Source organism: Scomber scombrus, chromosome 8, assembly GCF_963691925.1.
Source record: "Scomber scombrus chromosome 8, fScoSco1.1, whole genome shotgun sequence".
Classification (NCBI taxonomy): domain Eukaryota; kingdom Metazoa; phylum Chordata; class Actinopteri; order Scombriformes; family Scombridae; genus Scomber; species Scomber scombrus.
The window spans coordinates 13,899,603-13,917,314 of record NC_084977.1 but is presented as its reverse complement, the minus strand read 5'-3'; the positions used below and the strand labels follow the sequence as shown (position 1 = coordinate 13,917,314).

At 41.9% G+C, this 17,712-nt stretch overlaps 3 protein-coding genes across 3 annotated transcripts in view; all 3 read right to left on the bottom strand.

Annotated features, from left to right (window-relative positions):
- Positions 1–3,101, bottom strand: part of cpamd8 (C3 and PZP like alpha-2-macroglobulin domain containing 8) — a 41,685-nt gene extending 38,584 nt beyond the window's left edge. Inside the window, exons 1-2 of the mRNA XM_062423753.1 lie at positions 3,016–3,101; positions 505–656 (exon numbers count right to left, since the gene is read on the bottom strand). Coding sequence (XP_062279737.1) covers positions 505–656; positions 3,016–3,101 — 238 coding nt within the window. The remainder of the gene's footprint in view (positions 1–504; positions 657–3,015) is intronic.
- Positions 3,102–4,007: 906 nt separating this feature from the next.
- sac3d1 (SAC3 domain containing 1) lies at positions 4,008–7,549 on the bottom strand. The gene is made up of 4 exons (XM_062424440.1): positions 7,501–7,549; positions 6,683–7,097; positions 5,711–5,993; positions 4,008–5,428 (listed from the first exon to the last, which is right to left on the bottom strand). The coding sequence occupies exons 1-4, from the start codon at positions 7,527–7,529 to the stop codon at positions 4,962–4,964; spliced, it is 1,194 nt and encodes a 397-aa protein (XP_062280424.1). The 5' UTR covers positions 7,530–7,549; the 3' UTR covers positions 4,008–4,961.
- An 818-nt stretch (positions 7,550–8,367) lies between these two features.
- haus8 (HAUS augmin like complex subunit 8) lies at positions 8,368–11,908 on the bottom strand. The gene is made up of 10 exons (XM_062424580.1): positions 11,841–11,908; positions 11,586–11,656; positions 11,236–11,297; positions 10,931–11,048; positions 10,356–10,466; positions 10,167–10,270; positions 9,787–9,945; positions 9,134–9,275; positions 8,842–8,980; positions 8,368–8,724 (listed from the first exon to the last, which is right to left on the bottom strand). Exons 1-10 carry the CDS (start codon positions 11,906–11,908, stop codon positions 8,598–8,600), a joined length of 1,101 nt encoding a protein of 366 aa, XP_062280564.1. The 3' UTR covers positions 8,368–8,597.
- Positions 11,909–17,712: the final 5,804 nt, after the last annotated feature.

Below are 17,712 nucleotides of genomic sequence, written 5' to 3'. Positions count from 1 at the left end.
TGTGTGTGTTTTTTCAGTTCAAACAAATCAGTATCACCTGTAAAAATGCTATGAATATACAGTAGATATGAGTACTGGTAGACTGTGGCTACATTTGCTTGGAGGTTTTCACCCTGGGTTCGCAGGAAATCCAGCTGCAACCGGTCTCCATGCCACTCTGAGGCAGAGCTTGCACCATCTATTAATGGTGCTGTCAAACAAATCACACACTGTATACACTGCGTGGCCAGTGGGTTGGGCTGAACTGATGCCTCCAATCAAAGATAATGTCTATGAAAACCATAGCTGGTCAGGAGCTCACAGTCGAGGCAGAGGTCAACCAGGCTTACACTGTGTGTGTTCTGTGTGCGTGTGTGCCTGCCTGCCTTCCTGTGTGATCTGAACATCCTTTGAATAAATCACACAAAGGAGGTATCTCATAGCACAACCTGTTAGTGCAAGTTTTCTCTGCAAAAGTAGTGCAAATTGTGCCAGTGTAACCCTAGCTTCAGAATGTGTTCTCACCGAGCACTGAGCCATGGCTGTGGGCGACTGCCTGTCCCTTCACCGACAGCTGCACCTGGACGCGTGTTTCTGCTTTTGCATTGAAGATGGTGACGCTCACGCTCTCCTCTACTCCCGCCCGAAATACGGATGGAGCGGCGACCAAATAACCCCTGAAAGGAGAGCAGGAGATGATGGAGAAAGAGGGATGATGAGAGACAGAGAGAGGAGGAAGAGTGATGGTGATGGAGGGTGGAAGGGAAAGAAGACACAGGACACAGATAAGGCAGAAGAGAGAGGTGGGAAAAAAAGAGGGAGAGGTGATAAAAGGAGATGTCAGAGGTTAGAGAAGGAGGAGTGGTGGAAGAGGGAAGGGGTAAATACAAGCTGCAAATAAACACACATGTATTGTTCAGTTTTAGGGGCATCCTAGGACTAATATCACTTACTATTCCTCACTTTGATTTATTGTGGCAAGATGTTTGCAACAAATCCAATAGGTAAATTAAGTGTGAACTCACATTTCTCTGTTTCTCACTGACCTGTACAAATACACACACATGCACGTATAAATAAAACAATAATAAATGAGGATAATAAAACAAGCGCACAAACGGTGACATTCCACATGGATTTGTTCGGCGAGATCAAGTTTAATTGCGTGGTTACCAGGGACACGGTACCTGTTGGCCAATCAGCTTTGTGCTCTAGTGTTTTTCTTTGGGTGGTCTGGTACCTCTGACAGATCCTTGGCGTCTGTTTTTGAAAAATAACAACTGAGATTCCACACAGTCCCTCTGACATTTAATTGAGGGAAGGAGCCTGTCACTGAGGTCATGGAGCAAAGGTCATTCTTTGATGCTTATAAAACTGTCTGGGTGGGAAAAAAAGGACTGATTCAAGTTTTATTTGGATGAAAATATATATATATATATATATGACATCTGGCGCAAAAAGCTATCTCTTTCAGGTAACAAAAAGCTGCTCTTGTTAGCGGAAATTGGTAGAGTGTGGTCTCTTAGGGGTGTGTCTCCCACTGGGGCCACCTGGCAAAATGCAACCAAACAAACAGCTTATATGTGACTACCAAAAGATGTGCTGTGTTTGACCCAGTCCAAACCCACAAATCAGTTAAACCACCCACATGTGGCAGCTAATAAGATATTTGTTGGGCATAGTATGTTCTTGTTTGACCATTTTAGTCCTCACCCAGCCACTCCAGCTTTAATTCTTAAGGCAAATAGGCCTTCTCACTCCCTTAACTGAATATCACACAAATTAGGAGTGAGCAAAGCCCCCAGCACATATCCCAATTGCATGCCTGAGAGAAGGATCAGGTGGTTGGCATTACAGCACTACAGCATTACAGCCAGAGGCAAGTGCAGTTCCTGAGAGAGAAAGTCATGAGAAAATCCCCTGGAAAATAAGGCTTGGGGAAAAGGAAGATAATACGAGGAAATTGACTCTGTGCGTTTGATCTACAGTGAGTTTAACCAGCTCTTGGATGAGCCTGGATCAGGCGGTGGAGACCGTGCTTATTTCAGTCACATGGCTTGATGTACTCAAGTTCTCATTGTTTTTGCCCAACTTTTGTCCCAAGCTGGGAGCTGTTCAGTGCCTGAGAACGATTTGTGCTCTCATTTGTAGGTTTTTAGTTCAACCAAGTTTTTTTCCTTTTTTTCTTCTGAGGCTTTTGATTTTTGCCCTTAGATGAGTTGTTATACTTGAGAATTATTTAAGCTATCTTTTATAAATCAAGCCTGCATTTGCAAGTATTTTTTTGTTTATGCTCTAGATTGGGCTGCACTATCCTCCCTCCTTCCCTCCCTCCTGGACACTTGGGTAGAAATGTTTACAACTCCTTACTATTAACACAGCTCTCAAGGTCAGGATTAAGCCCTCAAGCAGCTGTAAGCCTGACTGATGGTATCTAAGAAGTCAATTTTACCTCTTTTGCCTCTCGCTCTGGAGATGTAAACTGAATAAAACAAGCACCTATTGCCAAACCAAGAATCTATCTATACTATTGTAAATTATCTTAAAGGGCATGGGGAAATCTCTCAAGAAACTATAGGCTATGTGTATGTATATACACACACATAGCATATATATTCATTGGCAATAAACAGCAATGCAAGCTCCCTTTCAATATACCTATTTATATAGGCTACCAGCTCACAGGACCAGTAAACATCACAGTGACTGTCTGAAAAAACATGAATGGCAAGATGTTGAAATTATAATACAATGTCATTATCTGAAATGCCAATAAATCCCTTCGTTTTCACACGTTACTGCAGCAAATCAATGGTCAAGTTTCTGGCTGCACATGACTTAATGAAAAGGCTATGTGTGCTATGACCACAGGTCACATAAACTGGATAATGAGTGCATATTTACGCACGTTTGAAACACTGTGGCTGCATTAAATGTTTTGTAAATTCCCTGACTGTGACTATTGGAAATTGATCTGGTGAGCATAAAGCATTGCACTACACTTCAAAGACAACACATGCAACACAAGCTACTTACAATCGTTCTTGTGCATAACCTCTGCTCACGTTGCAGATGAACAAAGTCCATGAAAGACTAAAGGCTGTCAAAGACAACCGCAACATTTTGGCCTCAGTAACCGAGATACTCCTGGATATCGGCTCTATCCTCTTGAGGAGCCTGGATCTTCTAACTCTGATCAAAAGTTAAATGAAATTTTAACAGTCTGTGTCTATAGCCTTCTCAGTCTATCCATGGAGGCTGCTTGGCGTGGTAGGTGTGCAGAGTTTCGTTCAGAACCAAGGATCGACTTTTTGTAATCATCCCACTTCGCAAAATCCAGTTCCAAGCAAATCGTAGGTTTTTTTTTCCCCTTTTAGAGCCCAGAGTACACGGACAGTCCTCTTCCATGTGCCTTCACCCGCCCCGGTTCCGTTCTCTCATATTTCAGCATTACAAATTGTAAGCGTCCTCCCACTTCAGCGCGCAGAAATGTCACTGTAAAGTAATGTTTGACATGTAAAAATCCGCGCAACTCTTGCTTCCCCGATCGTTCCCGGTGATCTTTTGAAAGTTGCTCGATCTTTCTCCGCTCCTACAGCATCGAGTCAGGAGGCGATCGGCGTCAGGCTGCGCTTCATTCACTTCAATACCTCATCTCACGTCTCCACTGCGAGAGCATGACTAACCCTCTCAAAGAGGGACAGCACGGATCCTGCAGTTTAAAATCACTAAATTACCTGCACAGCTCACATACCTTTGATACAGCTGATATTTCAAAAGATATACCGACTAGGAGTTCCTTTCCCTTTGGGAGGCATCACAAGACTGCCACGTTGAAAAACACAACCTAAAAATACAACACAATACAAACACTAACAAAAGCAGAATTGTCCAAAGTGTAGTCACTTATTTTCCTACTTGTTGGAGTGCGATGATGCCTTATGCAGATCTCTGGTGCCCTCAAGTGGTGAAAGAGCTCAGATGCAGTAAAGTCTCCCCAAAGGGTTCAAATGAAAGGCCCAAACATCTCTCGTTTAGATATCATTTATTGAAATGGGGTTCTGAGGTACTGCATTTGTTTGAATAAATGAACACTTTTGCACAGTTTACAGTTTTACAGCAGGTTTCCCGAAATACTGAAGAACAAACACAGTATGACATTAATGTAACATTCAAATAGTATCAATATAAAAGTAATTCACATCTTTAAGTAGGTAAGGCACCAGGTACATGGCCACACAAGACTGTATGGATGAAAGAGAACATTTAGAACCAAGAGGGAATGCTTATTTCCTGAGTGGCTCTTTCAGACAGCACAACCCAACAATGGCCCTAACACTGACCTTAAAACTCACAGAACATGAAGCATTTTTATCAGTAAAACATTTAGTACGGACAGCCAAGGAGAACTCCCTGCCCGACTCAGGGAAAAGACCCTTAAACTTCCAGTGCTATGAAGCAGCATCAGAGTGAAGTGAGTAGAAGACAACACTTACCACAACAGCTGCCCTGCTGAACAGATATCTTTGAAAAATACTTTATCTGCCAGTTTCACTGACCCCTTTATACAGAGATCCTACAGTACTGACGTAAACAAGACCTATCTTTATGCTGGCATTGCTGTTTTACACTGTACCAAACAAAGCTGGCATAATGCTGCCCGTGTGTGATTTAAGATAGCTGGGGTTACACATCAGAGGCTTGATGTGTAACCCAAGTGAACCTTATGTGCAGTCGTCCCGCCAAGGCAGGCTGTCCCTTTCACACAGATGTCAATCCGACAATGTAACTACCTCCACTGTTGGCTTAATGGTGGAACAATAATGCCCCTCCCCATTTCATGTTTGCACCCTTTATAAAAATGGCAAGGCGAATAATGGCACATTATTCCCACCTTGAACAGGCTGTGTAAAAGCTGTGGCCTACTGTGGAGGTATGGGAACAAATAGTTTATTATATAATTTATTCACTCAGTTTTTGTCTCAAGCACAGCCATGAATAATATTCCCAATCGTAAGGTCTTTTTGTTTTTCGGCCACTATGTTGTGATATAGTGTACAGTGCAGTTTCCCTTGTTCAGGCTCAGTGAAAGCAGCCTTGGAGAAGACCACATGATTGTCTTGATTAACTTCCACTCCATACACCTGACAGAGTTGAGCTGTGAGCGAGGCATCCAAGGCTAAGAGTTGAGACAGTCTGTCCAGGGGAAAACGACAGTTTCTGCTGCTGTATCCATGACTGTATATCAGCAGCAAATCTCTACGACATGTCACCAAGTGTCGGTGCAGAGCACAACTCTGCAGGAAGTTTAACTTTTTGGCAAATCGGAGCAGTCGTACAGGGTTTCGCTCTAGAAAAGCCTGATTGATGGATAGTGCCAGTGTTATGGCAGGAGTGCTGCGAAGACGCTCAGGGAGCTCTATAACATGTTGAATGGCACGAGTTGAACCTGGGAGAGATGAGAAAAAGCAGCAGTTCTGAATCAGCTGAGAAAAGCGGAAGACACAAAAATATGAAGAATTCCAAAATCCTTCATTCTCTATGTAATACCAATGAACACAACTGCTCAACAAACAGAGATCCTGCAGTATCAGTTTTTTGCACCAAAAGCTGGTTTATAGAACACTGGAGTTTTGGATATTTGGGCATATTTCATGACGCTTCAACATACATGTAAATATGTCAATGCAAAACATTTTAAGTAATAAATTATTAAAACAAAGTCACCAACCTAAGTTGTAGAGCAGACCAAGAGTCTCAAACTCCTCCTGGTTGGGATGCGGTCCTGTTTCAGATGCGTAGCAGTCCAACAGCCAGCTCAGGTTCTCCTGGAGGTGTGTGTCGTTGATGCGTGGGTCATAGAGCCGCAGGGGCTCACCACAAAGACGATAAGAAGCATAAATGAGGAAACGTACTGTCCGCTCCAGAATGGCGACACAGTCTGACCCACTCACTCTCTGGATGATCATGTCCTGCTTCACACCACGCAACCGATCAAAAACAAAGCTGTATACCTGGAAGATTAAAGAATATATGTTGTGGAGGGTTTTATTTTTATGCAGCAATGATTGCTACTTCAATATTACAATTTTCTCACTCTTACACTGGTAACAAGCTAGCCATGTCAGAATCCTTCAGTTTTGGTGTCACTTAAGTCTTTCTGCAAAAGATATTTAAGTAATCTATGGCCATTGGTCATGGAAAGTCGTTGCCATCTGCTCGTCAGCCTCAGCTGCAATACAGGTGATGTTTGTATGGTATAACACACTGCTTGTGTTACATATTCAAAAAGAAAAGTGTCCTGATGCTGAATGATTGCACTTTGTTAAAAGGTAAAATATTAATTAATTGCTAAATGGTCATTTGGGAACTTAAAATTTCGTACTTGTGACAATGACAATAAAGATCTATTCTAACTCTTTGGTACTCGACTCTAAGAGGATAGGTCTCCAAGTACAGGCTCCTGGACATTTATATTGTTTTGGAAGTTTATGTGTGTGTGTGTGTGTGTGTGTGTGTGTGTGTGTTTACAAGCTGTGCCGCCAAACTGTGTGTTACAATAAAATAAAACACCAAACATTTCAATTCTCAGTGAGTGATCCCATTGATATACAGTATGAGTTACCCTTTTTCGTGAAGAAACTACTTAACAATCGTAAAAACTTTGAGTTAAATAGTATTAGTAGTAGTAAATGCCACTAACCTCAGTCCAAGGATGCAGACGAGGGGAGGCAGCAATGTCATCAATAAGGTAGCACACAGTTTTCAGCAATACAGCAGGTGGACGGAGTTCAGTGGGGTTTGTTGCATCTTTCCCCGCTGCTGGTCTGGAATACTCCTTGACAGCACGCAGGGCATCACCCCTAGGTCTCCGATCTCTTGCTGTGCCTGCTAAAATCTCAAAGCGGTGCAGTCGGTTCTGTGACTCCCGCTCCTGCAGCTCACGAGCAGGGCACATCGATTGGCAGATCCCCTTGGGCACGTTTTCCTTCCCCTGCTGCCCAGGCCTTACCTCCTCTACCTCTCTCACCTGTGGTTTGCCTTGGCCTCGCCATTGCTCTAGGTTCCTTTGTCTCCACTCTCCTCCTGCTGATGCACCCCACCTCTGAGAGTGAGAACTGTTTGTGGGAGACATGGTGGTTAATAGCCTAGTATGTTTAGGTTTAGTAATAATGCTCTTGGAAACGCAACGTTAAATTAATGCTGATTGTATCGTCCTTAGGTAAAAAACTAAACGTAAATATTAAATTCGGTTGTTAACGTTATTTTTAGATAGTATTTTCTTCGCTGAACAAAGCACACCAACGTAATATGTACACGAAGCTTTTAGTAGCTAGTAGTGATAGCTATACATTACTAGCTATTAGCTATCAACTACATTGAGCTAGTTACCAACGACAGACAACCATGGGTGTATATACGTAAATAACACAAAGCAAGCAGTCAACAATACAATAAAAGATTTGACTTTCAATGCCATTTCTGCAAGATTTATGTGAAAAAACTCCTGCTTGTACTCACATGTAACGAGGGGCCCTCCTGCTGTTCATTTGCTTTTTTAAAAAGACAAATCGTCAAGTTCGTTCATTTCCCGGATCAGCCAATAGAAATGAGCCGTCGCTGTTTAGCTGTTACGTCACATCCGGAATTAGACGCAAGGGTGTTTACGGTTGAAAACAAACTTTTGAATGAAATTATGCATCTTTTTTCTTTCTATTTTTACAACCTTGAAAACATGTGAGAATAATTTTCTGATTCCGACTTTGCATTAATATATCTTTTATTATAACCTCTACCAAATATATATTATATACCAAATTTTACAGCTTTCAAAGTTGCCATCTGTGTTTGACTGCAGTTATTATTTTCAGTGTTGATTGTCACTGTGCCACTCTCTCTCTTTATTGCTCCTTTTCTCTCTCTCCCTCAACCCCAACCAGTCAAGGCAGATGGCCACCCACCTAGAGCCCGGTTCTGCCTGAGGTTTCTTCTTGTTAAAGGGGAGTTTTTCCTTGCTGCTGTCGCCAAGTGCCTGCTCATGTGGGAAAGTTGAGTCTCTTTAAATTAAATAGTCTTGACCTGCTCTACGAAAAGTGCCTTGAGATTACCTTTGTTGTGATTGGCGCTATATAAAGATTAATTGATTGTGTTGCTGTGCAGGTGACAATAAAACCTGAAAACAATGTTTCTAAATGATAAGTAAATTAATTAGGATTAATTTCCATTATATGGTGAGCACACATGTGCATTTTATAGCCCCAAACCTCTCATGTATATTTTTTCCCCAGCAGTAAGACTGCAGAGTTCAGATTGATTTTTTTGCCATTTAAAACAAAATGGAAGTGGAAATCACCATCTTTGCATACTGTTGGTTTCATCAAAGTGCCATTGTCAACTGTTTCAATTTATGATTTTTGATCCATTTATTAAGAAATTTCAGCTATAAGTCAATACAGCAGCTATTATTCTACATTAAACATTCCTCTGCAACAAAATCAGACATTACAAATATAATATTACAGACACAAATGGTACAAATATATCCAAACCAGGGAAATTCAGGGTGGTGGGGTTATCCAAAGTGCATGTACTGTATATTCAATGCTGTGTTGTATTCTTTAATTTTTGGTACAGTAGAGCTCCTGCGTTCTTGCAGTTCCTAGCTGCTCTTCCTCTGAAGCCTGCTGGATGTGGATTGTGTGGCGGCAGACCAATGACGACAACTCCAGTAGCTCTGAAAATGCACTTTAAAAACAGAAAGCAAATGTGTCAAAATCTGGCTGCACAACACACAGCAGAACATTGTGACCAAAGAAAAAAGAAGTCCATGTATTTACAGCATTTATACATATATGTGCCCACCCTGATAGCTGCTGACTGATGTCCTTTGAAGCCATTTTCATTTCCCTAAGGCACTCTAGAGAAGTGCTGTTGTCCTTATGATCTCCTGTGCACTCCACCAGCAACTTCTCACTCTCCTTCAGGCAAGGTTCAGCTTTATCTTAAATAGATAAAAATGACGGGATGATTTTTTATAAAATTGATAAAGTTTGATCAAACCGCATGCAACTGTTCTAAATGCAAATGAGCTGAGTTTGAGCAATTAAGTCATTAATTCGATGTTTATTTTTTTGCAATTTAAAAAAAACATTACTTAAAAATTCTGATCTGTCCCCATCAATGTAGAAATTCTTGACAGGCAGCTCATGTCGCGTGGTGTCAATAGCTGTGGCGAAAGATTTGTATTCCTTTGTGAAATGCTTGGCAGCTTCTGCCACAGGAGTCAGTGCAGCAATCTAATGGGAAATGATTCCATTAGTGGGATTAGAGCCATGTCCTCATACATTTGTACACACAAGCCCACAGTACATATACATATATATTTTTACATTTAAAAAAATATTTTAAAATCAATATTAAACCAGCTTCTGGCCAGGTGTTTTGAACAGACATTATTATCAATCAGCCCAGATGCAAACCAGCAAGCCTCAATAGAATACGTGTATGCAAAGGTATGAGAAGTGTCATCAGCAATAAATCTCTCAGTGATGGTGATGCGCCACCATACAGATACACAAATCCAATAAATATTACTTAAGAAAACGTGATTTTTAGCTATAATGCATTTCCACGCTGTGTTCAATGTTCAGCTAACCTGTTTGGCAAGAAGAAGACCCTGAAGAAAAATTATGTTTTGTTTCCCCTAACAATTTAAACATGTCTCTTAATTACGCAACAGGCTCAAATAACTGCTGTGTTATTTAAAACTGCACACACACTAAAAAAAAAAAAAAAACATTTTCTTACCTGCAAATCCAGCAACTCATTCACATTCCTGTCCTTCTCCATGAAGAGGTACTGGCGCTTCTTCTCATAGACCTCATTACGTAGCACCTCTTCTTCCTCCATCATCTGCAGTATCCTTGCCTCTGCCTCGGCCTTGAGCTTTGCGGTATTGCTCTCCATCTTAAGTGAAACATCCAAGGGATAAGACAAAATCATTTAAAGACATTAGAATAGGATATGTTTAATTGGCCACAAAACACAGTGGACTTGGCAAAGTCAAAAGTCAATTTTAGCGTCACTAAAAACTACTTTAATGATAATACTTTAGTTAAAATCTTATTATCCACTGAAAGCAACAGAGCCCAGCCTCTCAGATACACTTATCTTTGAGACTGACTCACCTTAGCTGTGAGGTAGGCCAACAGAAATGTTTGCATCTCAATGTCCGTCTTCTGAATCTCTGGGTTTCTCTCAGGTTCTACTGCATTTTCTTTTACCGTTTTATCTTAGAGAGACAGATAAGACAACCGTTACATTAAAGTAAAAATTGTAAATAAATCCTGGCATTTTAGGGGTTTACATCAGTTTACCTTTAATGACTGAAATATCAAAATCTGGACGAAAGCAGTGTCCATCTGAGAAAGTAGACTGAAGTACACTTTTCCCCAGCAGTGATGGTTCAGTTTCACGTGACATCATTGCTGTAAGTAAGATAACAATGATAATATGCAAACGTTATTCATAGTTCACACTTAGAAAGTGTTATGGGTTGAATAAAACAATGTAATTATTAAAATGATCATTGCAAAAGTGGGGTTTGAACTTAAAATATAAACAATTGATATGGCCTAAAGCGGAATCCTACACAATCCTGTAAATTTACAAGTATAAATAATATACTATAATCCAAAATATTAATTTTAAAATATTTTGGGGTATTTTCCCTTCATTTAAAGTTGTATAGTTGAAAAGTAACATGGAATAAGGGGAGAGGTGAGAAAGACAAGTCACAAACAGTTTAGTCACCACTACATTCTGATGACCTTATTCACAGCACTTAAACTTTTAGTAAGTTAACATCATTGCCTTGAGGTTTTCCCATTATTACCTATTCACAGACATAAGATATACAATTACACATACTAATAACTGTAGAAGTGCTTACACATTCCAAGAGCCTGTGGGGTCATTGTCTGTCTTAGTGGATTGCCAACTTTTGGTTTGACACCACTGGGTTTAGGTGAAGAAGGCAAACCACCAGAGTCATTGGAGCGTGAGATACTCTGCAAGTTGTTACAGGAGTTCAGTGAAGTAAAAATGTGTGACATGACAACTGTGATAACACAACTACTACTACTTAACTAGTAACTTAAATATTTCTCAGAATACTGTCAGATTAGATCCACACCATAAATACCAACAGGCAATGTAGTGAGATTACTGCTTGTGAAACACAAATAGTAGCGTTACCTTTGAAAGAGATGACTTTTCAGCAGACTGCATATAGCGGGACTTGACAGCAGTCCCACTGGCTGAGGTTTAAGGAAGACATTTCAAGATATTAATGACAGAGGGACAGAGTGATGTATTTACCTGTTTTTGACAATAACACCAAGACAAAATAGAGGTACATCATATTATAGAAATGACTTAAAACGTTGCTGACATCTCACAATGGGATTTTACAATTGGCACAAGCTGGTGCGTCACAACACGGCCATCCTTATATTAGTCCATGTTATAAATGGCAGCAACTACAGTACAACTGAAGGATAATTTGGTCCACATACTTGTCATTGTTAATTTATGTGCAAACTTACGTTTAGAGGTGTTCTTTGCAGCTCCATTTCCACTGTTGTTGGCTTTATTAGTGGGGTTTACACTTTTTGAGCTGAAGAGAAAAAAAAGAAGCTGAATAGTTACGCCAATGATGTAGAAATTACTACAACAACTGACAAGCTTTATTTTGTTTAGAAAATGAGCTAAATCCAAAATATAAACGAGCTAAGCTAGAACTATATAACCTCCTGAAGTTAAACTGGCCACACACTAGAAAAATGTAGTAGTAACGTTACCTTTTTGGCTCTGTTGAAGGATTTTTAAAAGTACTTGGCACTGCCGTTGTTCTTCTTCTCGACGCCATAATGTTTTGAAGTAGCCCGCCTGCAAACGGGATATGTAGCGCCCCCTCCTCCTTCTTCTGTTCATTTCCAGCAGGTTAGACGCTTTGGGGCACACTACTGCCTCTCGCAGGTCGGGATTATGTTGCAGTTCGTGGTATGTCTATATTCCCATACGTGGTAATCTGTTATAAATGTAGTCTAATCTGTGCTCTTCATAAAGGCTGATTTCCATAAATAGATGTTTAACAACTTACTGTTATCTGCAGAGTCCACACAGTCCATCCTCATGCTTGCCCATCTTCACCAGCACGCTACTCCACATTTTCCTAGTCTTAGTCTGGTCATAATTGCCTAGAAATCTTTACACTCATTTGTATCTAAAAGTAATGCCAGCCTTTCTTTTCATTTCCCCTCTGTTTCTGCTATGTTTTCCTTGATGATAGACTGACATTTAGATATCCCGATGCACACACTCAGAACCCACCCCAAGCCTGATTTTCCTTTTCATTGAGATCTTGGGCCCCATCTGTATAAATCTGGAGATAAAGTTCCCAGTTGTTTTTTAGCTTTCCTTCACTATGCCTAGATATGCAGTACTCACTGTCATATGTTCCTATGCTTTCTGACATATTGGAGTCTATTTCAGGTGCGTGTGGGTAGAATCCATGCTGGTATAACTGCACTCCTTGATGGCCCCTGAGCGTAACTATGTACTGCATTGCCAATTTTGCTTTCCAACCTGCCTGTGGTGTTTCCCCCATTTCTACAGAATATAAAGACCCACTCCAGTATAAATAATATGTGATCCGTTCTTCTTCTACTTTGTACATTTGTGGCAGATTGCGTGTGAACTTTGAAGGTGTAAGATGAAATCTACTGTAGTTGAGTGTCTAGAATCATAATGATAGCACAAAATCAACTGAAATATGTTTATACACAATGAAATATAATCTTGTTTCCAAATGATACCATAACAGGTTTTTCATGATACAACAGCCCATTCCTGCTTATGAATCCTGCTCTGTTTTAATTGTTCCAGTCCTTGGACCTGGTAATCAAAATGTATACTGCAACTTGTTACCTAAACCAACACTGATGTTTACACACACTCACACCAGCACTACAGTTGTACTGTTCTCATTGTGTGGCAACACAATTTAACAGCAAGCCAAACTCCGTCCAATAAATGCCCAAGAGTCAGGAATCATCTTAGTTGTGCCTTTTAATAAGATGCCGTTGTAGTTGCATTTATGAAACCAGAGTGAAACTGAAAATATAACAAACACAACAAAATACATGAACAATGCAATAGTGTTGGAGCTGGTATAATGACAAAGTAACAATAGCTTACTGCTACATAGCTTATCATACACATTTTAAATGAATCAAAATATATGAATTTTTACTGTAAATGTTTATGAAATTATAATAATGCACTTGCACTTTAAAGTTGACAATTGTACAACCTGCACTCTTATTTTAGCCAATAGCAATACTATTATTAACGAGAAAAGCAGATGTTAAATTTCACAATTTTCAACATAAATCTTAAAAGGTTAACAAAAGGATCCTCATTCTTAATATCATCACATATAATCCAAACATAACGATACATAACTTAGAAATTTACAGATGATGCTTTCACAAGCTCAAACAATAGGATGGTGGCCTATGAGACATGCGTCTGCTCCTTGGTCTGCTTGATGTCTGCTTTCAGACCACATGTAAACCTACTTCCTGTTAAACTAAATCACCACTAGGAGGTGCTACAATGCCAAAAGGAAACTTAAAATCCAGAGACAGGACACTCCCCGCCTGGCATCTATAAGATGTCATGATCATTTAACTGTCCTGGTCTTTCCTTGACAACAGAAGGATGACTTCAGTGACCGGTCTGAGGTATGTCTTGCACAACCCTTCCTTGGAAACCCTGATTTGTAGCTTGCGCACTTTCCCATCTGGACTTTTAAAAACGTCGGACACAAGTGCCATAGGCCACTCATTCCGCGCTGCTTGAGTGTCTCTCATCAGAACAAGGTCCCCTTTTTGAATGTCTGGCTGTGTTGTCTTCCATTTGCGGCGAGTCTGCAAAGTGGGAAGATATTCACGTCTCCAGCGATACCAGAACTGGTCAGCGAGACTCTGCACCCACTTCCATTTCTGTCTGAAGTGGTCACCTTTTGAGAAAACTCCAACTGGAGGAGGTAACCCAACCTTTTGGGTAAGTAGCATGGCTGGGGTAAGTATCAAAGGTGAATCTGAGTCGGTAGACACAGGAGTCAGCGGCCTTGCATTGATAATTGCAGAGATTTCTGCCATGAATGTGCAAAGAACCTCATGGGAGAGAGGTTGGGACTTGTCCTGTATAAGCATGTAGTCCAGTATCTTCCGGACGATCCCTATCATTCGCTCCCAGGCCCCTCCCATGTGGGAGGCATGGGGTGGATTGAACTCCCATGTGCAAGAGTGGTCCCTGAGATATTTCTGTACAGCATCTTCCTTTGCCATCTTGTGGAATCCCAGTTCTTTGCTAGCTCCTACAAAGTTTGTCCCACAGTCGGAGCGCAACTGCTTTGCAGGTCCTCGAATAGCAAAGAACCTTCGAAGAGCATTAATGCAGCTTGAAGTATCCATTGTCTCAATAACTTCAATATGGACTGCTCGGGTGCTCATACAAGAGAAAAGCACAGCCCAGCGCTTGCTGTGAGCATGTCCTCTTCTAGTTCTGCGTGCTATGACTGTAAAAGGACCAAATACATCTAGCCCGACATATGAAAATGGAGGAGATGTATTCAATCGTTCCTCTGGCAGGTCGGCCATCACCTGATGTTGGTTTTTCCCACGGAGCTTCCTGCATATGAAGCATTTATGAAGAACACTGCTGACACACGCCTTACCACCAACCAGCCAGAACCCTGCGGTGCGCACAGCTCCCTCAGTGAACAAGCGGCCTTGGTGCTGGACTCGGTTATGGTAGTACTGTATCACTAAAGTTGAGATGTGGTGGCGGCCTGGTAAGATAACAGGATTCCTTTCTTCACTGTTCAGTTGTGCATGTGCCAGACGACCTCCAACTCTTATCAGTCCATTCTCATCTAGGACAGGGTTCAACATAGCTAGAGGACTATTCTTAGGAATGTTTCTCTTCTCTGCGAGAGCTTTGTATTCCTCAGAGAACACTGACCTTTGAACAGAGAGGATGACAACATTCTTGGCTTGAACTAGTTCCTCTTGCAGATGTTGTTGCTCACACTGGTGCCACCCAGCACATTTGTGTGAATGATTGACAGAAGACGATTTGAAAGAGCGGGCTACATGGATAAGTGAAGCGATCCCATTCAACAAGCTGTCCCATGTAGAAGAACGCTTAAAGCGTTCTGAACCAAGTGGTCTGTCCTTCACGCTAGTGGAAGATACACTGACTTGAGGCTGAGGGCGAACCTCAGTGTCTGTGTTTGGACTTACTAGTTGGAAGGAAGTTTGTGTTGTAGGGTGACATTTGGATGGTTTGTAGAGGAAATCCGGCCCAGTAAGCCAACTCGTAGTCTGAAGTTGAGAAGCAGGAATGGATCTCGAAGCATGGTCAGCCGGATTGAGTTCAGATGGCACGTAATACCATTGCTCTGGCTTTGTCGACTGTCTGATTCTCTGGACTCTGTTGTGCACATATACATAAAAGCGTCTGCTCTCATTATAAATGTAGCCCAGTACCACCTTACTGTCAGAGTAATAGCGCACCTCATTTGGCTTGATATCAATTTCATGTAGAATGAAATGAATGGCGTCAGCTTTGCCTTTCCCAGAATGAAACCCACATCACACTTTTCTTCCTCATAGAAAGCTCTGAGGTATGCTACTGTAGCAATAGCCTTGGTGGAAGCATCACAGAACAGGCACAACTCAGTACGTGTAGCCTTTGAAAGAGATTCTGAACAGTATGTTCGGCGGATGTGAAGCTGTTGCAGATCATTAAGAGAGTCTCTCCATGATTCCCACTCCCTGCACTTTTCTGTAGGCAGCGCAGTGTCCCAATCATCAACTCCTTTGGAGAGTTCTCTCAGCAGAAGTCTCCCCTGTATGGTCACTGGAGCGGCAAACCCAATGGGGTCATATAGACCGTTCACAGTTGACAGGACTCCACGCCTTGTGAACGGCTTGATTTCACTTGACGTTCGGAAAGTAAACAAGTCTGTGGTGACCTCCCAGCACAGCCCAAGGCTACGCTGAATAAGCATAGCTTCCTCTCCAAGATCGAGGTCTTTGATCCCTTTAGCACAATCCTCAGGAGGGAATGCTGACAGCACTCCTGCGCTGTTGGATGCAATTTTATGCAACCTTAGATTCGACTCTGCTAATGAAGCCTGTGTTCTCTGCAGCAGATTGATCGCTTCTTCTTCAGTAGGGAACGACTTTAGGCCGTCGTCCACATAAAAGTCACGTTCTACAAACGTGCGAGTGTCGGGTCCATATTCGGGTTCTCCTTCTCTTGCTGCCCGTCTGAGCCCGTAGATGGCCACGGCAGGGGAAGGACTATTTCCGAATACATGGACCTTCATCCTATATTCTAAGATGTCCTTATCCATATCATTGTTTCGAAACCATAGAAACCTCAGATAGTCTCTGTGGTTCTCCCTTACTGCAAAACAATGGAACATTTGCTGGATATCTGCTGTTACTGCGATTGGCTCCTTCCTGAACCGGGTCAAGACACCCAGGAGGCTGTTGTTCAAGTCCGGACCTTTTAGGAGAACACTGTTGAGAGAAAGACCCTGGTACTGTGCACTGGAGTCAAAAACGACTCTAATTTGGTCAGGCTTTCTCGGATGGTACACTCCAAAGGTCGGCAGGTACCAGCACTCTTGACCTTCAGTTAAAGCAGGTGCCAGCTCAGCATGATCGTTATCAAATATCCTCTGAATGAAGTCAATGAACTGTTGTTTCATTACTGGCTTCTTTCTCAAGGTGCGTCGCAATGAGAAGAGGCGATTTAGCGCATGCTCTCTGTTATTAGGGAGAGGAGGTCTTGGGTGTCTGAAGGGAAGTGGGGTCACCCAGCTGTTAGCTTCATCTTGGAAGATCTCTTTTTCCATGGTGTCCAAGAAGACCTCATCTTCTATAGAGAGAGCTAGTTTGTTGTCATTTTCTGTCTGCTCGAACACGAACTGACCGAGGTGATCTTCATCTGTTCTGCCTGTTATGTCACCTTTGAAGGCATGATGAAATCCATAACGTTTTTCATCTCTGATACTCAGCTTCTCTTTGAGATGAATGTGGTTTTCACAGGGTGTGAAGATTGAAGGCCTGCCATTCTCTAACACATTGGTTTTGAAGCATTGCACCCTTGGCATGTGGGAGCTGCCTAAACACACATCGCCTACTAGAACCCACCCCAGGTCCAGCTTGAGAGCAAAGGGGGCATCATGAGGCCCATTCACTCGTTTCCTCACCTTGTGGGCTCTCAAGATGTCACGACCTTGCAGCAGGAGGATTTGAGCTTTCTTATCCAGTTCTGGGATCTCTCTAGCGATAGACTTCAAATGTGGATGGTGGCGGGCTGCCTCAGGTGTAGGTATTTCAAACCTGTTATCTGGTATTTCATTACATTCTATCAGTGTTGGGAGCGACAGGCTAACTCCACCGTGTACAGGCTCTATCTGATAACCAGTGGCTCTTCTCCCTGCTTTATCTGTGATTCCAGCACAGGTCTTCAGTGAGTAAGGAGATGCACTACCGTTAATGTGAAAATGCTCAAAGAACTCTGACTTTGCTAGTGATCGGTTACTCTGATCATCGAGCATTGCGTACATCTTGACTGCATTCTCCC

What these genes read in the sequence shown, in the direction of transcription:
- sac3d1 (XM_062424440.1), bottom strand. Translation starts at nt 7,529, where the DNA reads ATGAACAGCAGGAGGGCCCCTCGTTACAT. An exon ending in AGGAGGGCCCCTCGTTACAT is followed by an intron (nt 7,098 to 7,500) that starts GTGAGTACAAGC and finishes TCCCACAAACAG; the next exon opens with TTCTCACTCTCAGAGGTGGG. An exon ending in TGGTCTGCTCTACAACTTAG is followed by an intron (nt 5,429 to 5,710) that starts GTTGGTGACTTT and finishes CATCTCTCCCAG; the next exon opens with GTTCAACTCGTGCCATTCAA.
- haus8 (XM_062424580.1), bottom strand. Translation starts at nt 11,908, where the DNA reads ATGGCGTCGAGAAGAAGAACAACGGCAGTGCCAAGTACTTTTAAAAAT. An exon ending in CCTTCAACAGAGCCAAAAAG is followed by an intron (nt 11,657 to 11,840) that starts GTAACGTTACTA and finishes TTTTCTCTTCAG; the next exon opens with CTCAAAAAGTGTAAACCCCA. An exon ending in TGCAAAGAACACCTCTAAAC is followed by an intron (nt 11,298 to 11,585) that starts GTAAGTTTGCAC and finishes CTTAAACCTCAG; the next exon opens with CCAGTGGGACTGCTGTCAAG.